The 16,075-nt window shown below is 38.3% G+C and overlaps 1 protein-coding gene across 1 annotated transcript in view; it reads left to right on the top strand.

The window, feature by feature from the left end:
- The window catches only part of RFTN1 (raftlin, lipid raft linker 1), a 95,976-nt gene that overhangs the window by 49,311 nt on the left and 30,590 nt on the right, over positions 1-16,075 (top strand). The window contains exons 4-5 of the mRNA XM_035318864.1: positions 1,171-1,279; positions 15,144-15,561. Coding sequence (XP_035174755.1) covers positions 1,171-1,279; positions 15,144-15,561 — 527 coding nt within the window. The remainder of the gene's footprint in view (positions 1-1,170; positions 1,280-15,143; positions 15,562-16,075) is intronic.

The raw sequence follows: 16,075 nt of genomic DNA, 5'->3' as shown, positions 1-16,075 counted from the left end.
TCCTCAGAACAGAGCTTTAACACAGAAATGCTTTCACAAGCACGGCAAGCCTGCAATGCCCTTGTTTTGGTGTTTTGCTGTTTCCTCAGCAGTCTTGGTTCAAACTTCTGCACCTTTCTTTCTGTCCAGTCTGTACCCGTTACATCAAGTGGCCACTGGCCAGAATCACTTCTTTACTTAAAACTGGATCTTTTGATGCTCTGTGTGGGATGTTAAGGTAACTGCTTTGTTACTAATCCCAAGAATTACAGTCTGGCTTTTATTTTTGTACATTCCTCTATGTGTTTTCCTAAAGAGCTGATACAACAACTGATTCTCTACGTTTCCTGTATTGATCAAGCATATCAGTTTCCTCCAGTCCGGAGACGAAAACTGCCTTCGGTGGCACTGCTTTGCTATACAGGCCTGTGGACTGTTTCTCAAGGTCATTCAGGCGAACTTCCAAACGTTCCCATTGGGTATTTTGACCAATATCATGTTTCCACATTTCTCAGCAATATATGTGGCAGATGTTGCATGCTTTGAATTATTTTAGGAGTTAGTATCTTCTGAAAGAGAAGGAACATAATTACATTTCTCAGCAACAAAGCATGAGGTAAGACTGAAGGGTAGACTACTTTGATTACTTATAGTTTATGAATACTGACTTAGAATAATGGTAGGTAAGAGTGGAGATTCCTTTGGTTACCAGCTATAAAACGTGTTCTACACCTGTTTGATTTCTATGCCATTTTTCTCACTTAAGGTGGCATAAGAGACTCACTTTCCATACAAGCAACGTTGATCTTTTAGGTTGCCCAAATGGGCCCAGTGCAACTGTCAGTGTGTGGTGTTGGAACCGGCTTTCTGGATGTCCTGAGTTGCACTGCCTATGCATCCCCTTGGTGTTGGCCGTAGATGCCAGACTGACAAAATGTTTCTTGAACAGATGAAGAAATCTGGAATTCCCTGAGGCATTCCCCAATCACTGCTGTGATTTTCTTCCCTAGAAAGTAGCGATGTGTTGTAGCTGCAAGTTGTCAGAACTGTGTGGAACTCAGTGGAGAGAATATGTTGGAACAGAAGTTTTGTCTGAATGTTAGCTCTCTATGAAAAATACTTATAATGGGGATTCCTAAGTTTGCACTGTTAACAACAGAAACTAATTCTGTTTTTCTGCTGTCTCTTTAGGTCTCCAAAAGGTGACGTCTGTAGTGAAGGATATATCTTGGAGGTAGAGTGCTGCTCCTATTTGAACCAACCTTCAGACAAAAAGGAGATACCTGATTTTGTTAAGAAAGTGAGTAAAAAAATCAAAGAAAAAACCCACCGCATGCTTTTATCTGCACCATAGTTACTGCTACTGGTTCTGTCAGTCTGACAATAGAAATATGCATGAATTTTGTGTAGTTGAAGCACTTCAGTAGAATTTGTTGGTATTTTGTAATTTTAAGTAATTGAAGAGCAATTATACTTAAAAGAGAAACAAATTATTGATCATATTATTATGAGAAAATGACTTGTAGTATCACAGAAGAGTGATCTGTCACAGATGATACCAACTAAGTTACCAATGTAGAAGACAGTCCTGTAGTGGTGTAAATAATTTAAGTTGAAACAATATCATCGTTTTCATTTTAGTGTCCAAATATACTGTTGTATAGTACAATAGATAAAAGGCCTATTAACTCGTGGAATTCCGCAGATTCCTTAAAGTTTTATTCCGTATGATGTTAGCAGCTAGAGACTGTACTCATAAACTAAAGCACTTTGCCATCCAGAATAGTGTTGCTTTCAATTAGCTTTTCTATATATTGGTGAAATTGAAAATAACCTTGCAATTCTTCATTTGTTGCCTTCTTTTTTAAATTATTTGTGATGATGTAATATTTTGCTAGACTGAAGTTTAGCAGGTTATGTCCATTTTGATGAAGACAGATTTGCTGTGCATGCTTCAGATTTTGCAGCATCTGTTGTGTCCTATCACATATTATAAAAGCTAGCAATAAATACTATGTTGACATAGCCACCTGGTGTAATAATCGTGTGAGTAGGCGTACTCCCCTAGCTTTAATCCATCTTGCAGTGATGGTAGTGGAGACAATTTTGTAGAATAGACTTCAGCACAGGCTGTATGAATTTGAGAGGGACTCAGCTCGACAGACTACACTCCTGTTCAATCTTTGCTTTTTGCTATGAATAGTAAAAACTGGTTTAAAAATAATGCAGATCTGATCATCCTCATACTTAACAGATAAACAGATTTTGATATCCGAACAAACTGAAGGTTTCTGAACAATTACTACTTTTCAGAAGTTTGAATCTGAGTCTATTTTTTGGGGGGTGGGTTCATTGTGTTATTGCACTATTTATTGTGCTATTGCACCATTTGGGAATATTTCAGCATATTCACACTTAGGTCAAACTGGTGTAATTCTTGTCTATTAGTTTCAACATGTTTGATTTTGCTCTTCAGTTCTTTAAATCAGAGTAGAAATATGTCACAACTCGTAGCAAAATTTTTCATCTTTCCAATAGAAAATGTATTTGCAGTTGAATCTTCAGAAAGAGCATGGCTGACATTAAAACAAAATGACAACCCAGGAGTCATCTTATTACCATAAATATTCAATTCTGAGACTCTTTAAAATGCTTTTCTAGACTTGAAAATGTTTCTGTTGATAGAAGTCATTTGACTATGGGGTTATGATGATGCCTTTTTGAAATATAATAATTTAAATTTTAATAGCTGAAATCTATATTTACAGTTTCTCTGTAGGCTGAGTATGTCGCTCATCCTTAGATGTTATTTGATGTAGAGGAATTTGAAGTTCTTTGAAGTTGTTGCTGTCAGGTGTGTGCTGTGTCCCTGTCTGTATCTGATTAAACACATTATGAAAGTCTCAATGCTTTTTTGTAAATATAATTCAGGAAACAGGACTTGTTTGGGACTAGGAATTAATTGTCACATTAACTAATTTGTCTGAGCAACAAAAACGTCCATTGCTTTTAAGGGCAAATAAAATAGATGTTTATAAACAAAATAAATGAAAATTAAAGGAAGTTCTTCAAAGAAAGTGGAACAAAAAGCTGTTAGGGAGGGCTATTGCTTGCTTTCAAAAAAGAACAACCCTGTAATTCTCAAACTGTGGAATACAATTCAAGTTAATAGTGTGTTGTAATTGAGTAGTCAATCCTTGATCGCAGAGCTATTTGTAAGAAAGTCTTTTAGCACAGGTTTGCCACCTTACTGCATTGCAAATTACTATATATTTTTTAAAAAGATATCAAATAGAATACCCATATTTTCAAAATAAAATAACAAGGCAAATTTTTCTCCAACTGGAATTTGATAGAAAAAATTACCCTGGGAAAACTAATTTTGTTGATTTTTATTATGCACTGCTGAGCAAGTATTATTTACGTGGAGTTTGAACAAGGGTGCGACTTTAATAGCTTCTTTTCTCAGTTGACCTTTTGTTGCATTGAAAATGCTGTATGTCGTTTTGGCTAGCAACTGCTTGCTCCTGGCAAACACAGAACACTTTTGCCATGGCATACTGCATAGATAATAACCTTTTCCTTTTTCTGTAACTCCATATAAATGTGTAAGAGAAATGAAGTAGGAACAGAGAAGTTCACCTGGAGAATGCTTCTAGCTCACTGAAACAGAGTGCCTCAGTACTGGGTGGATTATAAAACATTTCAGGAGTGCCAAAGAAGAAGATTCTCTGGTCAAATCTATGTGGCAGTGCTGAGAATATTCTGTACTTCAAGACTCTCTCCAAATTTGCTATTATTTTCTGTGCAGTTTTGCCAGCCCTATGGTTTCTGACCATGGAAAGAGCCTTGGAAGACAGGAGGCTCTTAAGTAGTGGGGACATGAAGCTGCGTGGGATACACTGTTCCTGTGTCTTAAAAACAGGCTTCCAACACCATGTTCTGTTTGTCCCTTCGTATCAATGTGGATCTAGTTTAGGAAATGACATGCAGCTTGACATGTCCTGAAGAGCTCAGACAGTCCCATGGTGTATTGATCGTGTAGTTCCTGGGCAATGGAAGAAGCAGCTGAACTGCTGTGTAAGGACGTTACTGCTGCATTGATATCAGCGCTCCTGTCTTTTGCTCTTGGGAAAAAGAGAGATTAAAGATCTGCTCATCTGCTCTTTAATGAGCAGAGCTAAACTTCAGATCTCCGTGGCTCAGATCATTCTGTGGTTGTTACAAGTCAGAAATGCTACTGCTAAGTTCCCCTATTTTGTAATACTTTGGCTTCTGTCTCATGTAAAATAGGGTAGCCTTTAATTACTTCCTTAGTTGCTCTTTAGTTCTGTGTATTCTGTTACCATATTTTTCATCTGAGGATGTTCTCCTGAATCTGCTGCGACAAGGAGAGAAGCTAGGCTGACATCCCAAGCAAAGAGTTATTTTAGATACATAGTCATATATGAATGCCAAGTATGTTTCTCATGACCTTTGCTTTTCACATCAATCTGAGTTAAATTCTCTAGAAGAACTGTAGCAGACAGAAGGCTTTTACTTCTATGTTCACATCTTTGTGGTGTTGGTGAAAGGTTAGGAAATGGAGAAGTTTCTGTACCGTTTCTTCCCAGTTCTGACATTTTAAAAATTAGGAAGCACATCTTTATATTTTTGGCTGCCTGGTTAACAATGTTCCGTCAGAAGGAAATTTTTGTTATTTTTTTTTTTTTTTCAGTTTGATCCCATTGATCCCAAATTTCTTGTCCCTGTGGACTCATTATCCTTCTCTAGGGAAGTATGATAAGCATGGAGAAGTGTCATTTAAAAATGCTGTATCTCAATTGAAATCCAATGCAGGCATCTTCCTTTTTTTTTTTTTTTTTTTTTTTTTCCTAGAGAAAGACCTTTTCCTGCTGGCCTGTCCTTACTTGACATGATTCAGAAATGAAGCCAGCTTTTTCCAGCAAAGTCAAGGCTGTACAGATGATTAATAGGTTTTATGTTTTTAGAAGCAGACCAATCTAGCACGGGATACGATTGCCATGTTGAAACATGTAATCTGACTAAATCTGTTGTATGAGACAGCGTTTGTCGAATATGCTCATTGCTGTTCCCTGTGTGCACTGTCTCGGTGAACTTCGGTGACGTTCAGCTGCCATCAGCTGCAGTAGCTCAGAAGCTGCCACTAACATGTCACTCTCTTAAGCAGTCCTCTGAACATTTTCTGTAGTCCAGAGTGCCCTGGAAATAATTGTGAATCCTGCAGATGTAGTGACTTTGTCTCTAAGTTTGTTGAGATTTGTTTTCTAGTAATGGGACTGCTGGGCCAAGGAAGTGATGGTGCCCCTCAGACTTAACTGAGTGGGACTCCAGGAAGGAATATGCCACCAAAACACATTGCAAGGATGCTGTCGCCCATTTACTTTTTCTAGGAGATGGCACCTGACACAGTAATCACCAGTCCTGGTACAAAAGCAAGTTGCCTCTAATTAAGGGGTGAGCAGGAAGTTGGACTACTTTGAATGGAAGGCCAATTTTTAAGGAGTTTGATCTCCTGCACTACTGTGGTAGAGGTTTACCCTGTTTTAGAACTAGATTTACCTGTTTGTAATCACTGGGCTTCTCCCAGACTGCTTAACCAACCCACAGGGCTGTGCAGAATGTCTTCAACATACAAATGCCTGTGGGAAGAACTCACATCCTACATTGCTGAAAGGATCTCCGGTATGTGAGTCCTGTCGCCAGTTGTACGGAATATAGTATCAATGAGTATTTACCTGAACTTCTCTAAATGTCTGAAATTAACAAACAAACAAACAAAACACTTTGTCAGGAATAGAATTGGTGTGAAGAATTGATATATTTGCAGTGTTAGTTCATGCACTGTAAATTAATGTACTTGATTACTAACAAGCGTAAGCTGTAGTTGAACTCGGTCAGTGTATTCTTGAAAGGTGAGATGTTTCTCCAGAAAGCTGAACATTTACCAGAGGTTGGTCTCACTGCAAATCTGCTGCTTTTGTCAAACTACCAACACACTACTTTTCCTGCTCTCTTTTTTTGTAGCTGTACTGGTGTTATCAAGATGACTGTTATCTTAGGTCATGTGCATCATTTTCTCGGGAGTCATCTGTGTTGTGGTTCTGATGGGTGAAGAATTTTTGTATTGCTGCTCAAAGAGGTTAGTTCTCCAGCTCCTTTTAGTAGCTAGGAGGAAGCACAGTTGGGGTATTTAGAAGGACTTTTGTTTCTCCCATAAAATAAAACCGTAATGTCACTATGAATTATCTTTTAAAATCTTTTCCATAGATGTTCTCAATCAAGGGGGTGATTCAGCCCGGATATGGCTCTCTGCTAATTTCCTGTGTGTTTACTCACATCAGAATGAGTATTCATCAAGTACGGATAAAACGGGGCGCTTTCACATGCCCATATAGTGTGTGCAAGGATAGTAAATGATTTTGAACTTTCAACTTCTAAGTTTTAAAACTCTTGTCAGCATTTAACTAGATGAAGGCATGGAAAATGGGAAGTGTCACAGAACAAATTTGTCCATAATGATGTATATTTGTATTTATGTATCATTTATATAGAGAGAAGTATCTTTGTGTTTGTAATAATGTGATAAGCAAATGAGAAGACAAAAGTCTACAATTTCCTATGAAAATTTAAGGTAAATATTACTAATCTTTCAGGTTTTTGGACTTAGAATTGCAAAGAAAAATACTGATTTTAGTATTTCTCACATTCTTGTCTCTTTCTGTTTCTCATTTCTGATGCTTCATCTCCTCATCTCTGCATTGTGATAGGAGCAAAGCTTTTATGTTCTGAAGAGCTCTAGATTGTTGGTGGATTTCTTAAACGTGTTGCTGCGGTCTTACAAGGATCTCTTCTGTGAAGTCTCCAATTGCTCTCTTACTTCCAGGGTTCATTACATGGATATTGTACTCCTGAGCATTATTCTTTACTTTAAATATGTTTTAGCCGACTGTTCAGAATTTTCTTGCAGGAGACATGTCAGAGCAGGCGGCAGTAAAAGACAGAAAGGGGAAAAAAAGACAAATCTTTAATATTGCTCACAGGATAGTTCTTCAAATGAGTGAGCAGTTCCAATTTACTTCTGTGTCTAGAAAATGACCCTTCTAGAGTTCTGTTTATTACCTAGGATTACTTACCTAGATGTGATCTCAACCTCTTCTAAAATCATTTCCACCCTTCAAACAAACGGAAAAAATCCCGCTCCAAAACCTTCACTCTCCAGAGTATTTGCAAAAGAACAATTCACCAGTTACTTCTTTAGCACTTTGTAATGAAAACCATCTCTGAGCACTTAGCCGACAGCTTTGTTTTCTGCATTTTTTTCAGAGCAATCAGAGCCCCTATTTTGTTTTTAAGTATTTGGATCTTAGAAACGGACACGGTCATGAAGCAGAAGTTAAAGCTCAGCATCAGTGGTTCAGCTGTTTGTGATCCACTGTGATAATATTTATTAAAGTGCACTTTGTTAACATTTTGTAAGTGTATATATAACAAGAAATGGTTAAAAAAAAGCATATACTGTATTTTAAACAGCCTGGTGTGAAGGGAAACATCTGTTCCTGGTTAAGTTTCTTTCAACTTGTGTTCTTTTGACTAAGCCATGTAAGAGTGGTGTTGATATATATCTCCCATGAACATTGCAAAACTATTTTCAGGACTCTCCCAGGAGCCTGGTTGTGCTTTTATAATCCTTTGCCCCCAGCAGCTTTTAGAGTCGTCCTCTTGACCAAGATAAAAATAGATGTTGTGAAGTATGAAGCTGATGTTTTTAATGATCCCGCTTCTGTCTGGTGGGAAAAATTACTTTTTTAAAAATGAATAAACATGATAATATTTTATTCTGTGTATGAAATTGTAATTTTGGCTACGAGTAACAGATGGTTTGATGTAACAATGCGGTTATACAGAAACACTCTTTGGTTTATACAGAGATAAAAGAAAGCATTCCCTGCAAATTAAATGTCAAGTCCATAAGTTTGAGACTGAATTCTTCATATTTAAAGCTATCATGAACCCTTTTTTATTGCTTAGGAAAGGGATGCACTAAACCAGCGTATCTGTTTTGAATAGCATGGCTTCAATTTGATTACACTTAAAGGAATATGCTTGCTCATGTTGTACAAACACTGAACTGTGTTTGTCCAGCTAAAATGACAGATACAAAGCTCAACCAACCATCTCTGTAAATCTTTATTTTCCCCTTGCTTTGTTCACCCATTAGGTTACGAGTGTCTCTCAAAAGATTCAGATGCAAGGTGTGGCCTGCATTTCGAAACTGTGTTTGAAAAATGTTGGTTCTCTGGATCAAGCTTTTGAGGCATACTTTGTACAGACTTTTTGTGGTAGTCTATATCAAGTATCTGGGTGGAAATGAGCATAGATGGCTGCTCTGTAGCAGTTTATCCCAGGCCTAAAGCAGTTTTCAGGGAATATATCTTAAATACTGTGGATAAATCCATGATTTCTTCTCAGAGCTTAGGGCAAAGCTGGGAGGACTCAGGTGTGTTACAGTGGCTTTTGGGCAGGTATTCCAGTGTCTGAACCTTTGTAGCCTGTGTCCAATGATGTTCTTCCTTTGCCACCTCTGTTGAAGGAACAGATGCTGAAATAAGATAACAATTTGAAAAGAATCACTGCACACAATGCCACAGAGGATGAGATAGTGTGCTTTCAGGAGCTGTCATCTACAGAGATGGGAGACACACTGAAAGGAACGCGTGTGCTTGCACTGCGCTGCACTGTTGAGTTGTTCTCTGAGCCCATTTGAGTTCTCAAGAAGGAATACATTGCTAACAGAAGCTGAAGGGGAATTTTGACTTGTTACTCTAGTCCCTTTCTGGTAGCAGGAGACATATAGCTTGCTGTAACTTAATCTCTCTTGGCAGTGCTGTCTAAAGAGTGTATCTTCTGTTTCAGTCAATGGAACAGTAGTTTGCAGTAGATTCTTGCTTAATTGTGTTTTTCCCTGTTCTGTTTGTAGCTTTCAGTTCCAATTTGCAGAGTCTGCTACCAATGAGCATGTTACAAAACTGCGAAGCTTGCTTTCTTTTCCCTGTTTGGTGCCTTATTTTGCTCTGCCACAAATGCAGCGAGAGCTCAAAGTGACCAATCGATGGTTCTGCTGAAGGAGCTGTGTACTGCGAAGATGTTTTTTGTCTTTGGGTTTTGTTTTGGGACTCTATCTTCTCTTGTATCTACAAACTTACTTCCAACAGTCTTATCTAAAGTTCCTAAGTGGTAAAATTATGGTCAAGGTTTTAATTGGTAGTATCAATATAAACATTGCCAACAACGCTATTTAAAGGAAGGCCCAGTGGTCTGGGATTACAGTTACTCTTTTCAAGGCATCCCTCCACTGTTTATCCATGATGACCAGCTATAATGTAATTGGCATTGAAAATGATCGGTAATTTGAAAGTCTGGATACAGACTGGGATTTAACTTTCTGTAAGCTACATTCATATTCACTTATATTTACGTGATCATGCACTGTCTCTAACAAAGTCAGAACTGAATAGGTGAACGTGAACTGGGAAAGGATAGAAACGTGTGGGAAGTAGATGCTTCAATGACAGAGTATCCCAGTCAGAAAGGTTGCAGGCTTTGGAAGCCTTCAAATACTGAAACAGAGTTTCAGAGTAAAAGGACAGAGAAGTGATTAGCAGTTGCTGCTTTGCTGTTTGATTAGTAGAATTATCCCTATTTGTAAGCTTAGAGATGCAAAGTGCCGAAGTCATGGAAGTTTTGAGTTGATTAGAAATAACTACACCCTCCTTCAGAACATTAGCTAAGCTTAGTTGGTTTTAAAATAAGCAGTAAACTCTTGATGAGTGTTGCTGCCTTCTCAGGAAGGAGCATGCAAGATCTACAGTAAATGTCAGAGGCAAACTAAAAGCCTGCCTTAATTTTAAACATCTGCTTTCAGAAATGAACAAGCTAGAAGGGGGACATTCGGCATTTGTGATGAAACGTACTGGTAAATGTTAATGAAGGAGGACGCAGTTGGAGGACTGTAGTCTTGAACATCCTTTTCCAATTCCAGCTCCTGGCACGCGGTACATAGTACTCTCCTCAAAGCACAAGATAATGTTCTTTGCCCGAAGATCCCTGGTGCTATCTCTGTTGGCAAAGGAGGTTTGTCTGAATCCTAAAATGAGGTGGAAGAATACAGTGATCTTATTTCTGGTGTGCATTAGGAGATCTAATGCCTCTAACATTATTCTTTTAAAAACAACAAGCAAACAGACAGACGAGCATTTCTTTTATTAGCTAAGACAGCTTATGTTTGGTTTAAAAAAAAATTTAGATAGCTCTGAGCAAAATTGTTTCAAAGTTACTGTTTCAAAGGCCATATGTTTTCCCATCAGCAGGACTAAGTAGCTGTCTTCCTCTTCGTTCACTGCAGAGCTAGCTACATGCATCTGGCTGTTGGGAAATCAGTCCACTGCCACTGGAGAATGTTGTCCATTCTCCAAGTGTGCTTTTGCTATGCGTGCTCTTTGTATTTTTTTTTTCCTGTTGTTTGTTTTTGTATTAGCAGCAGTCCCCTTTAACCTGGCATTTTTTCATACCTTGTTACATCATAAAACATACAGCAAACCTGTTCATGAAATGTTCAGTCCAAATGACTAAGTTACGAAGATTGCTTTCATCCAGATCATCTGGAAGTGTAAGTCTTGAGCCCAGTTGGGACTGTTACCAATTGGCATGTCCTGATGACATTAATAAAACTACTTTCTCTCTGCGTGCATGCTGAGAGCTTCCAGCTTCTGGCATACAAGAGCTAGGAGAATTTCCTAACGCTTGTCTTATTAAGTCTACCGTTTGGAAATCCTTATCCAAGAGAGAGATTCCCATTATTAAGTGGCTTGGCGTTATTTCCCATGCTTATTGATGCAGGTGGAATACTATCCTGAGCTTTCTGGAAGTGTCTGGTTTGCTGTGTGCCATCCCATGGGACAGACGTACAGAATCTCACTGTGAGCAGTTACAGAAGCTGACAAATTACGATTCTCTTCAGCATGGAAACGGTGTCCTTGAGCTTCTGTATTTATAAGTAATACCATCTTGCTCTCTGTGAATAGGAGATTATTTTGGAGCTGATAATGCAACAAGAAACACAGACTCACAGACAATACGTGAAGTGTGCAATGAATTTCAAGGTGTCTGTATTCTAAATAGATCTGAAAAGAACACCTGTATGTAACTGTTCAAAATGGGCTTTCAGCCTGGAGTCTGTGGGTTTCTTTCATGGTCGCGATGCCTATAGTTTAAAAACAGGCCATTTTCAGAAAAGAGGATTTCATCATTTATTTACACCACTGCAAGGTGTGTTGTTACAGACCTTTGCATTTGACCACCAGCAATTTTCTATCTAGGTAGGAAGCCTTTAAGAGAATCAGAAGGTGGGACATAAATTTGCTACATCAACATAAATATTCAGTGCCTCTGTTTCGTGATTCTGATGGTGCCTTTTTTCCAAAGGCAGTATACAAATAGTGGTCAGGCAGTCACAGAACAATCGATAATGCTTTACAAATGTTAAGCAGTGTTAACACAAGTTCCCCAGCAAAAATTCAGTTAGGGTAGTGACATTGGGGTTTGACACAGTGCTTGTCCCTGTCCCTGCTGCAGTTAGTGGGAGATTTGATATTTATTTCACAGATAGCAAAGGCTAAGTCTGTCCTTTTTTCCCCTCTAGGGAAAATGCCAGGTTTCTAATCAAGCAAATTATAGGGCTGGCATTAAATTCTTTAATGGCATTGGCCCTCTGTACACATGAAATTTCACCCCTTCTTTAAACAGGTTCTATTTTAAAACTGGCATGTCTCCAGATTAATACAAACCAGTTATAAACTGATTTACATGGACCCACATTTTTTTTTTTTTAACCCAAATTCAAATAAATGAGTTAAGTTCTGCTTCTGTTGTTAAACAGCATCTTTTGTGATGGAGACCTGTGTCTGTATTTGTGGTTAGTATCATCCAAGCTGCGCTTTGAGGCACTAAAAATGTTTCTGCTCCTATCTGGGGAAAGAACCAAAGAATTGTGGTTTTATATATATATATATATATATATATATATATATATAATATATATATTTTTCTTTGCTGGAGTTTCCCTTTCAAAAGTTTCCCAACATGTAAAGAGCAACTGTGTAGCATGTTTAAAATATGAAAAAGGTCAGGAAAATCACTGAAATTACTGTGGATCAACTAGTGTAAGCACTTTTATTTTTTATTTTATTTATTTATTTATTTATATATTTTTGATGTGGCACATGGTAGAGATGCATTTCCTCTGCTTTTTCTGCTTTTTCCTCTTATTGTAGCATGGCAAGGGCTTTTCCCCATTTGTTCTCCAGGCTGGCACATAAAATCAATTAATTGTAGTATTTATCTGATCTGGGGCATGCTCAGGGTGAGCTTGTGAAAGCAACAGCGTGTTCTTTCCATTCAGTTCACCTCTACCCCTGCTTTCTGCTGCACGTTGCCCTGTTAACAACTGTCAGGGTACCAAGGTTTGGTTTCTTGTTTGAGTCTGGGTTCGTGTTTTTAGGAATTTGGGTATTTCAAATGCAGGAAACAAGAAATAGAAAGGGATACCGGATGGCATAATTCATTCTGGCTGTAAAGGCAACTAAAATTCTGCACTACTTAAACTCTAAATAGGGTGCCAAAAAAAATCACATTATTTTTGTTTGTTGTTTGAAATCAAATTGCTTCCGTTCATAGGTTGAAAATGTTAGAGCTTCGTACGTTATTTATGACGTGAGCTAGCTTCCTCGTTGTTTTGTGGAAAGTTGGAAAGACAGGCTGTTTGCATCTGCTGACACATCACTTCGCTTTTCTGCAGCTTTCTTTGCACAGTCGATGTAACGTTTCCCGTTAAATTGGCTTTATTGAAAATAATGAGATGTTTGGTTCTGCCTTATGCAATTGGGAAAATTTGAAATGCAGGTTTAAATAAAATGTTGTATTCTATATACTGCTGATTAACTTGTTTGGAAAGTGCAGACGTTCTCTTTTTGTAGTACTTACACTAAACTATTAGGCTAATACGGCTTAGAATATCATTCCATCCTTATTTCCTCCTCTTGCTCTTCTGAGAACAAGAGCCTCAGAAGAAAAACATCAGGTTCAGGTATTCCTTAGAACGAACATATTTTCTTTGAGTGTGCCAAGACTGTAAAACATCGCTACAATAGCTGTGAAAGCTGTTCTCATCCAAATCACAGTGTGGGAGAGCCTGCTATGGGCTGACAAGCAGTCTTCCAGGACCAGTAACAAAACTACATATGTACTATCCTCACACTCTTAAGAGTTGCATACACGTTAAATTTCTGTAATTAGCTGCCCTGCAACCTGCTAAACAAATGTAGTGATGTGTGTATAGATTAGTGATAACAGATGAGCTGAATTTGTAATTCTTTCAATGACTTTTAAAAAATGTATTTGTGAAACTGAGCAGGGATTCGGGAACTTTAAGTGTGTTATGAATGCAACATAAACCTTTCTGAGCAAACCAGTTACGTGCTGCTGTTCTCTGTACACATCCATTTGATCAAGATACAGCTGGTAGTATTTTTATCTGGGGGTTATCATCCCTGTTTAGCAATGAGCTTCAGTTAAGTCAGCATCTCACGTTCGTCAGGCTAAACCCCTGTGAAGACTGTTATATTTGTTTCCTGGAGAGCTCTGTTTAAGTTCCTGCCATCACTACATTAAGAGTTAATTTAACATGAAAAATAAAACGGTGGTTTGAAAGAGGAAGTTCTTGTAGATCAGGTATCATCTGTAGGTTTGTATGTTCAGAACAGGACCACGTTAGCAGGAAGTAGATGATTCATTTAGAAAAAAATAATTCTGGGTAGGGAAGATGCAGAAATGAGCTTCCTCTTAAAATACGTGTGTATATATTTAAATAAATAAATATACAAAACTCTTCCCTGTTCTGTTCCATCCCTTGTGGTTTCACAACGTAAAGATTCATGCAAAATACCGTATTTCACTTGCTCCTGATAAGAAGCCCACACTGTTTCACATAAGTTCATGCAAAATCGAACCTCAGAGAAAAACTAAGACACTTCAACTCTCCAGAATGACATGGTATGCACAGGAAGTGAAACTATTTCTCCATTCTTAAGCCATTTCTTTTTGAAATATTTATGTGTGTTTAGACTTGTTATTATACAAAGTGTATGCGTTACATGGAAACCTTTCCTTTTCTGTTGGTGAGTTTGATAAATGAGTCAGCATATACTCAGGCCTTTTCACCAGAGTCTGGCTCGCTGCATTTCAGGAGTGTGAGGCTGAGGTCTCTGACGGATGGTGTGTCCGTAGTGCTGAGTGTCTGCAATAGATTTCTTGTTCTGCTACATCTCAAGCTTTCTTTGGCTAATTCCTGCTTTATCTGATTGTCACTGCTACGAGCCCAGTGCTCTTTTCTTAGGACCTTTTGTGATTTGATTCTTTCATGTTCTTTCTTTACCTAAAATGTAAAGGATTAATAATACGGCCCCTTAGTTTTCATTCTTCTTCTTTGCTCGCCTCACAGCTCTTCTATGGAGTTCTCTGTCTTCCCAAACGTGATGTATTAAAATAACTTTGCTTTTATGTACTCATGATGTGAAAGTTTGCCATTTGTGCCTGAATCCAAAATAGGAAAAACAACAACTGTTGTTATGATGGTGCATATAACAGAGAGAATTAATAACCTTTTTCTTGCATGAAAGTCACAAGCACATGCCTAATACAGCAGAAGGTGTAACATTAAGTCTGTGACTTCATAAGGTTGATGCTAAAACTTCATGTGAGTAATGCAACCTCTGGTAATTTAGAATAAACTTTTCAAGCCATCCTTTATGCCTTGTGAAGAAGTATTTAGGCATTTTCTTCCCTCCATGTGTGTGCGTGTGCATGCATGCGTGCACTTCTGTCCTATTGCAGTTCAGACAGTTTAGGGAATTTCTCATCCCACTTCTGTGGAATTTAACTTTTTATGTAAATGTAACGACAATTTCCTGTGGTAGTGGACAAATGTAGCAAAATGACATGCTAGCTCCCTTGAAAGGTGTTATTTTCTGTATTTCTATTTAGCTAAGACAGCTTGACAGTTAAAATCTAATCTCCTTTACTTGTAGATTCAAGATGCAGCAAGTCAAGGCTTGAAATTTGTTGGAATTATACCTCAGTACCATTCCCAAAAGAACTGTCTTGTCAGCTCCTCTCTGACACCCGCCAGTAACAACTCTGTGCAATCAAGAGATAATAAAAATGTTTCAAATTGCCCTGAGGATCAAGCTTCACTGGATGGCGAGAAAATAGATGGCATTAATGGATGCAATACCCCAGCACCAAGTGAGGAGAGTGCTGACCAATGTGCCACATCCAGGGAAGGCTGGAGGGGTGAAGGACAGGCTACCGAGGAGCCCCATCTCAAGCCTGTGAAGGGCAATGAAGAACAACCTGAGAGCCCGAGTGTAAGAGAAGCGACAGACACGCAGAATGGAGTTGCAGAGAATGAAGTGCCAGCACGATGCTCAAAACCACTTACCGGCAGTAAGTATGGCAGTGACCTCTAATACATAAAAGCCAAGTTTAAAATTGCCTCAATTATGTTCCCAGCTCCTCCGGGGCTGGGAACTTAGCACTGTAAAAGCCAAGAACGGGTGCACCAACTGAACCACTTAACCCCATTTCAGTATTGTTACGCAGTTCGCAATGGCTGAGGGTAAGTCGGATGGCAAATGAAGAACTGATATAACCAGGTGCAACTGTGCTATGTCCTGTTCCCGTGCCTCAGTGGAAAGACTGATTTTAGTCTGCTGTTCAGCTGAATTGGTTGATTTCTGGATTTGTTGTGATAATCTGAGAACTCTGGATATTTGATATCTGGAAATCAGTATTTATTTCTGTTAATGGTTCATGTTTGCTAATTCATAATAATGGTCCTTGTGATAATGGTGTTCCTAATAATTTACCTTCTGATTTTCATATTTTTGAAGGTTATTTTTCACAGACCAGCTTTTCCTTTCCTTTCCTTTCCTTTCCTTTCCTTTCCTTTCCTTTCCTT

The sequence above is a fragment of the Oxyura jamaicensis genome, chromosome 2 (genome assembly GCF_011077185.1).
Source record: "Oxyura jamaicensis isolate SHBP4307 breed ruddy duck chromosome 2, BPBGC_Ojam_1.0, whole genome shotgun sequence".
Taxonomy (NCBI): Eukaryota; Metazoa; Chordata; class Aves; order Anseriformes; family Anatidae; genus Oxyura; species Oxyura jamaicensis.
This window is presented reverse-complemented; position numbering and strand designations above follow the sequence as displayed.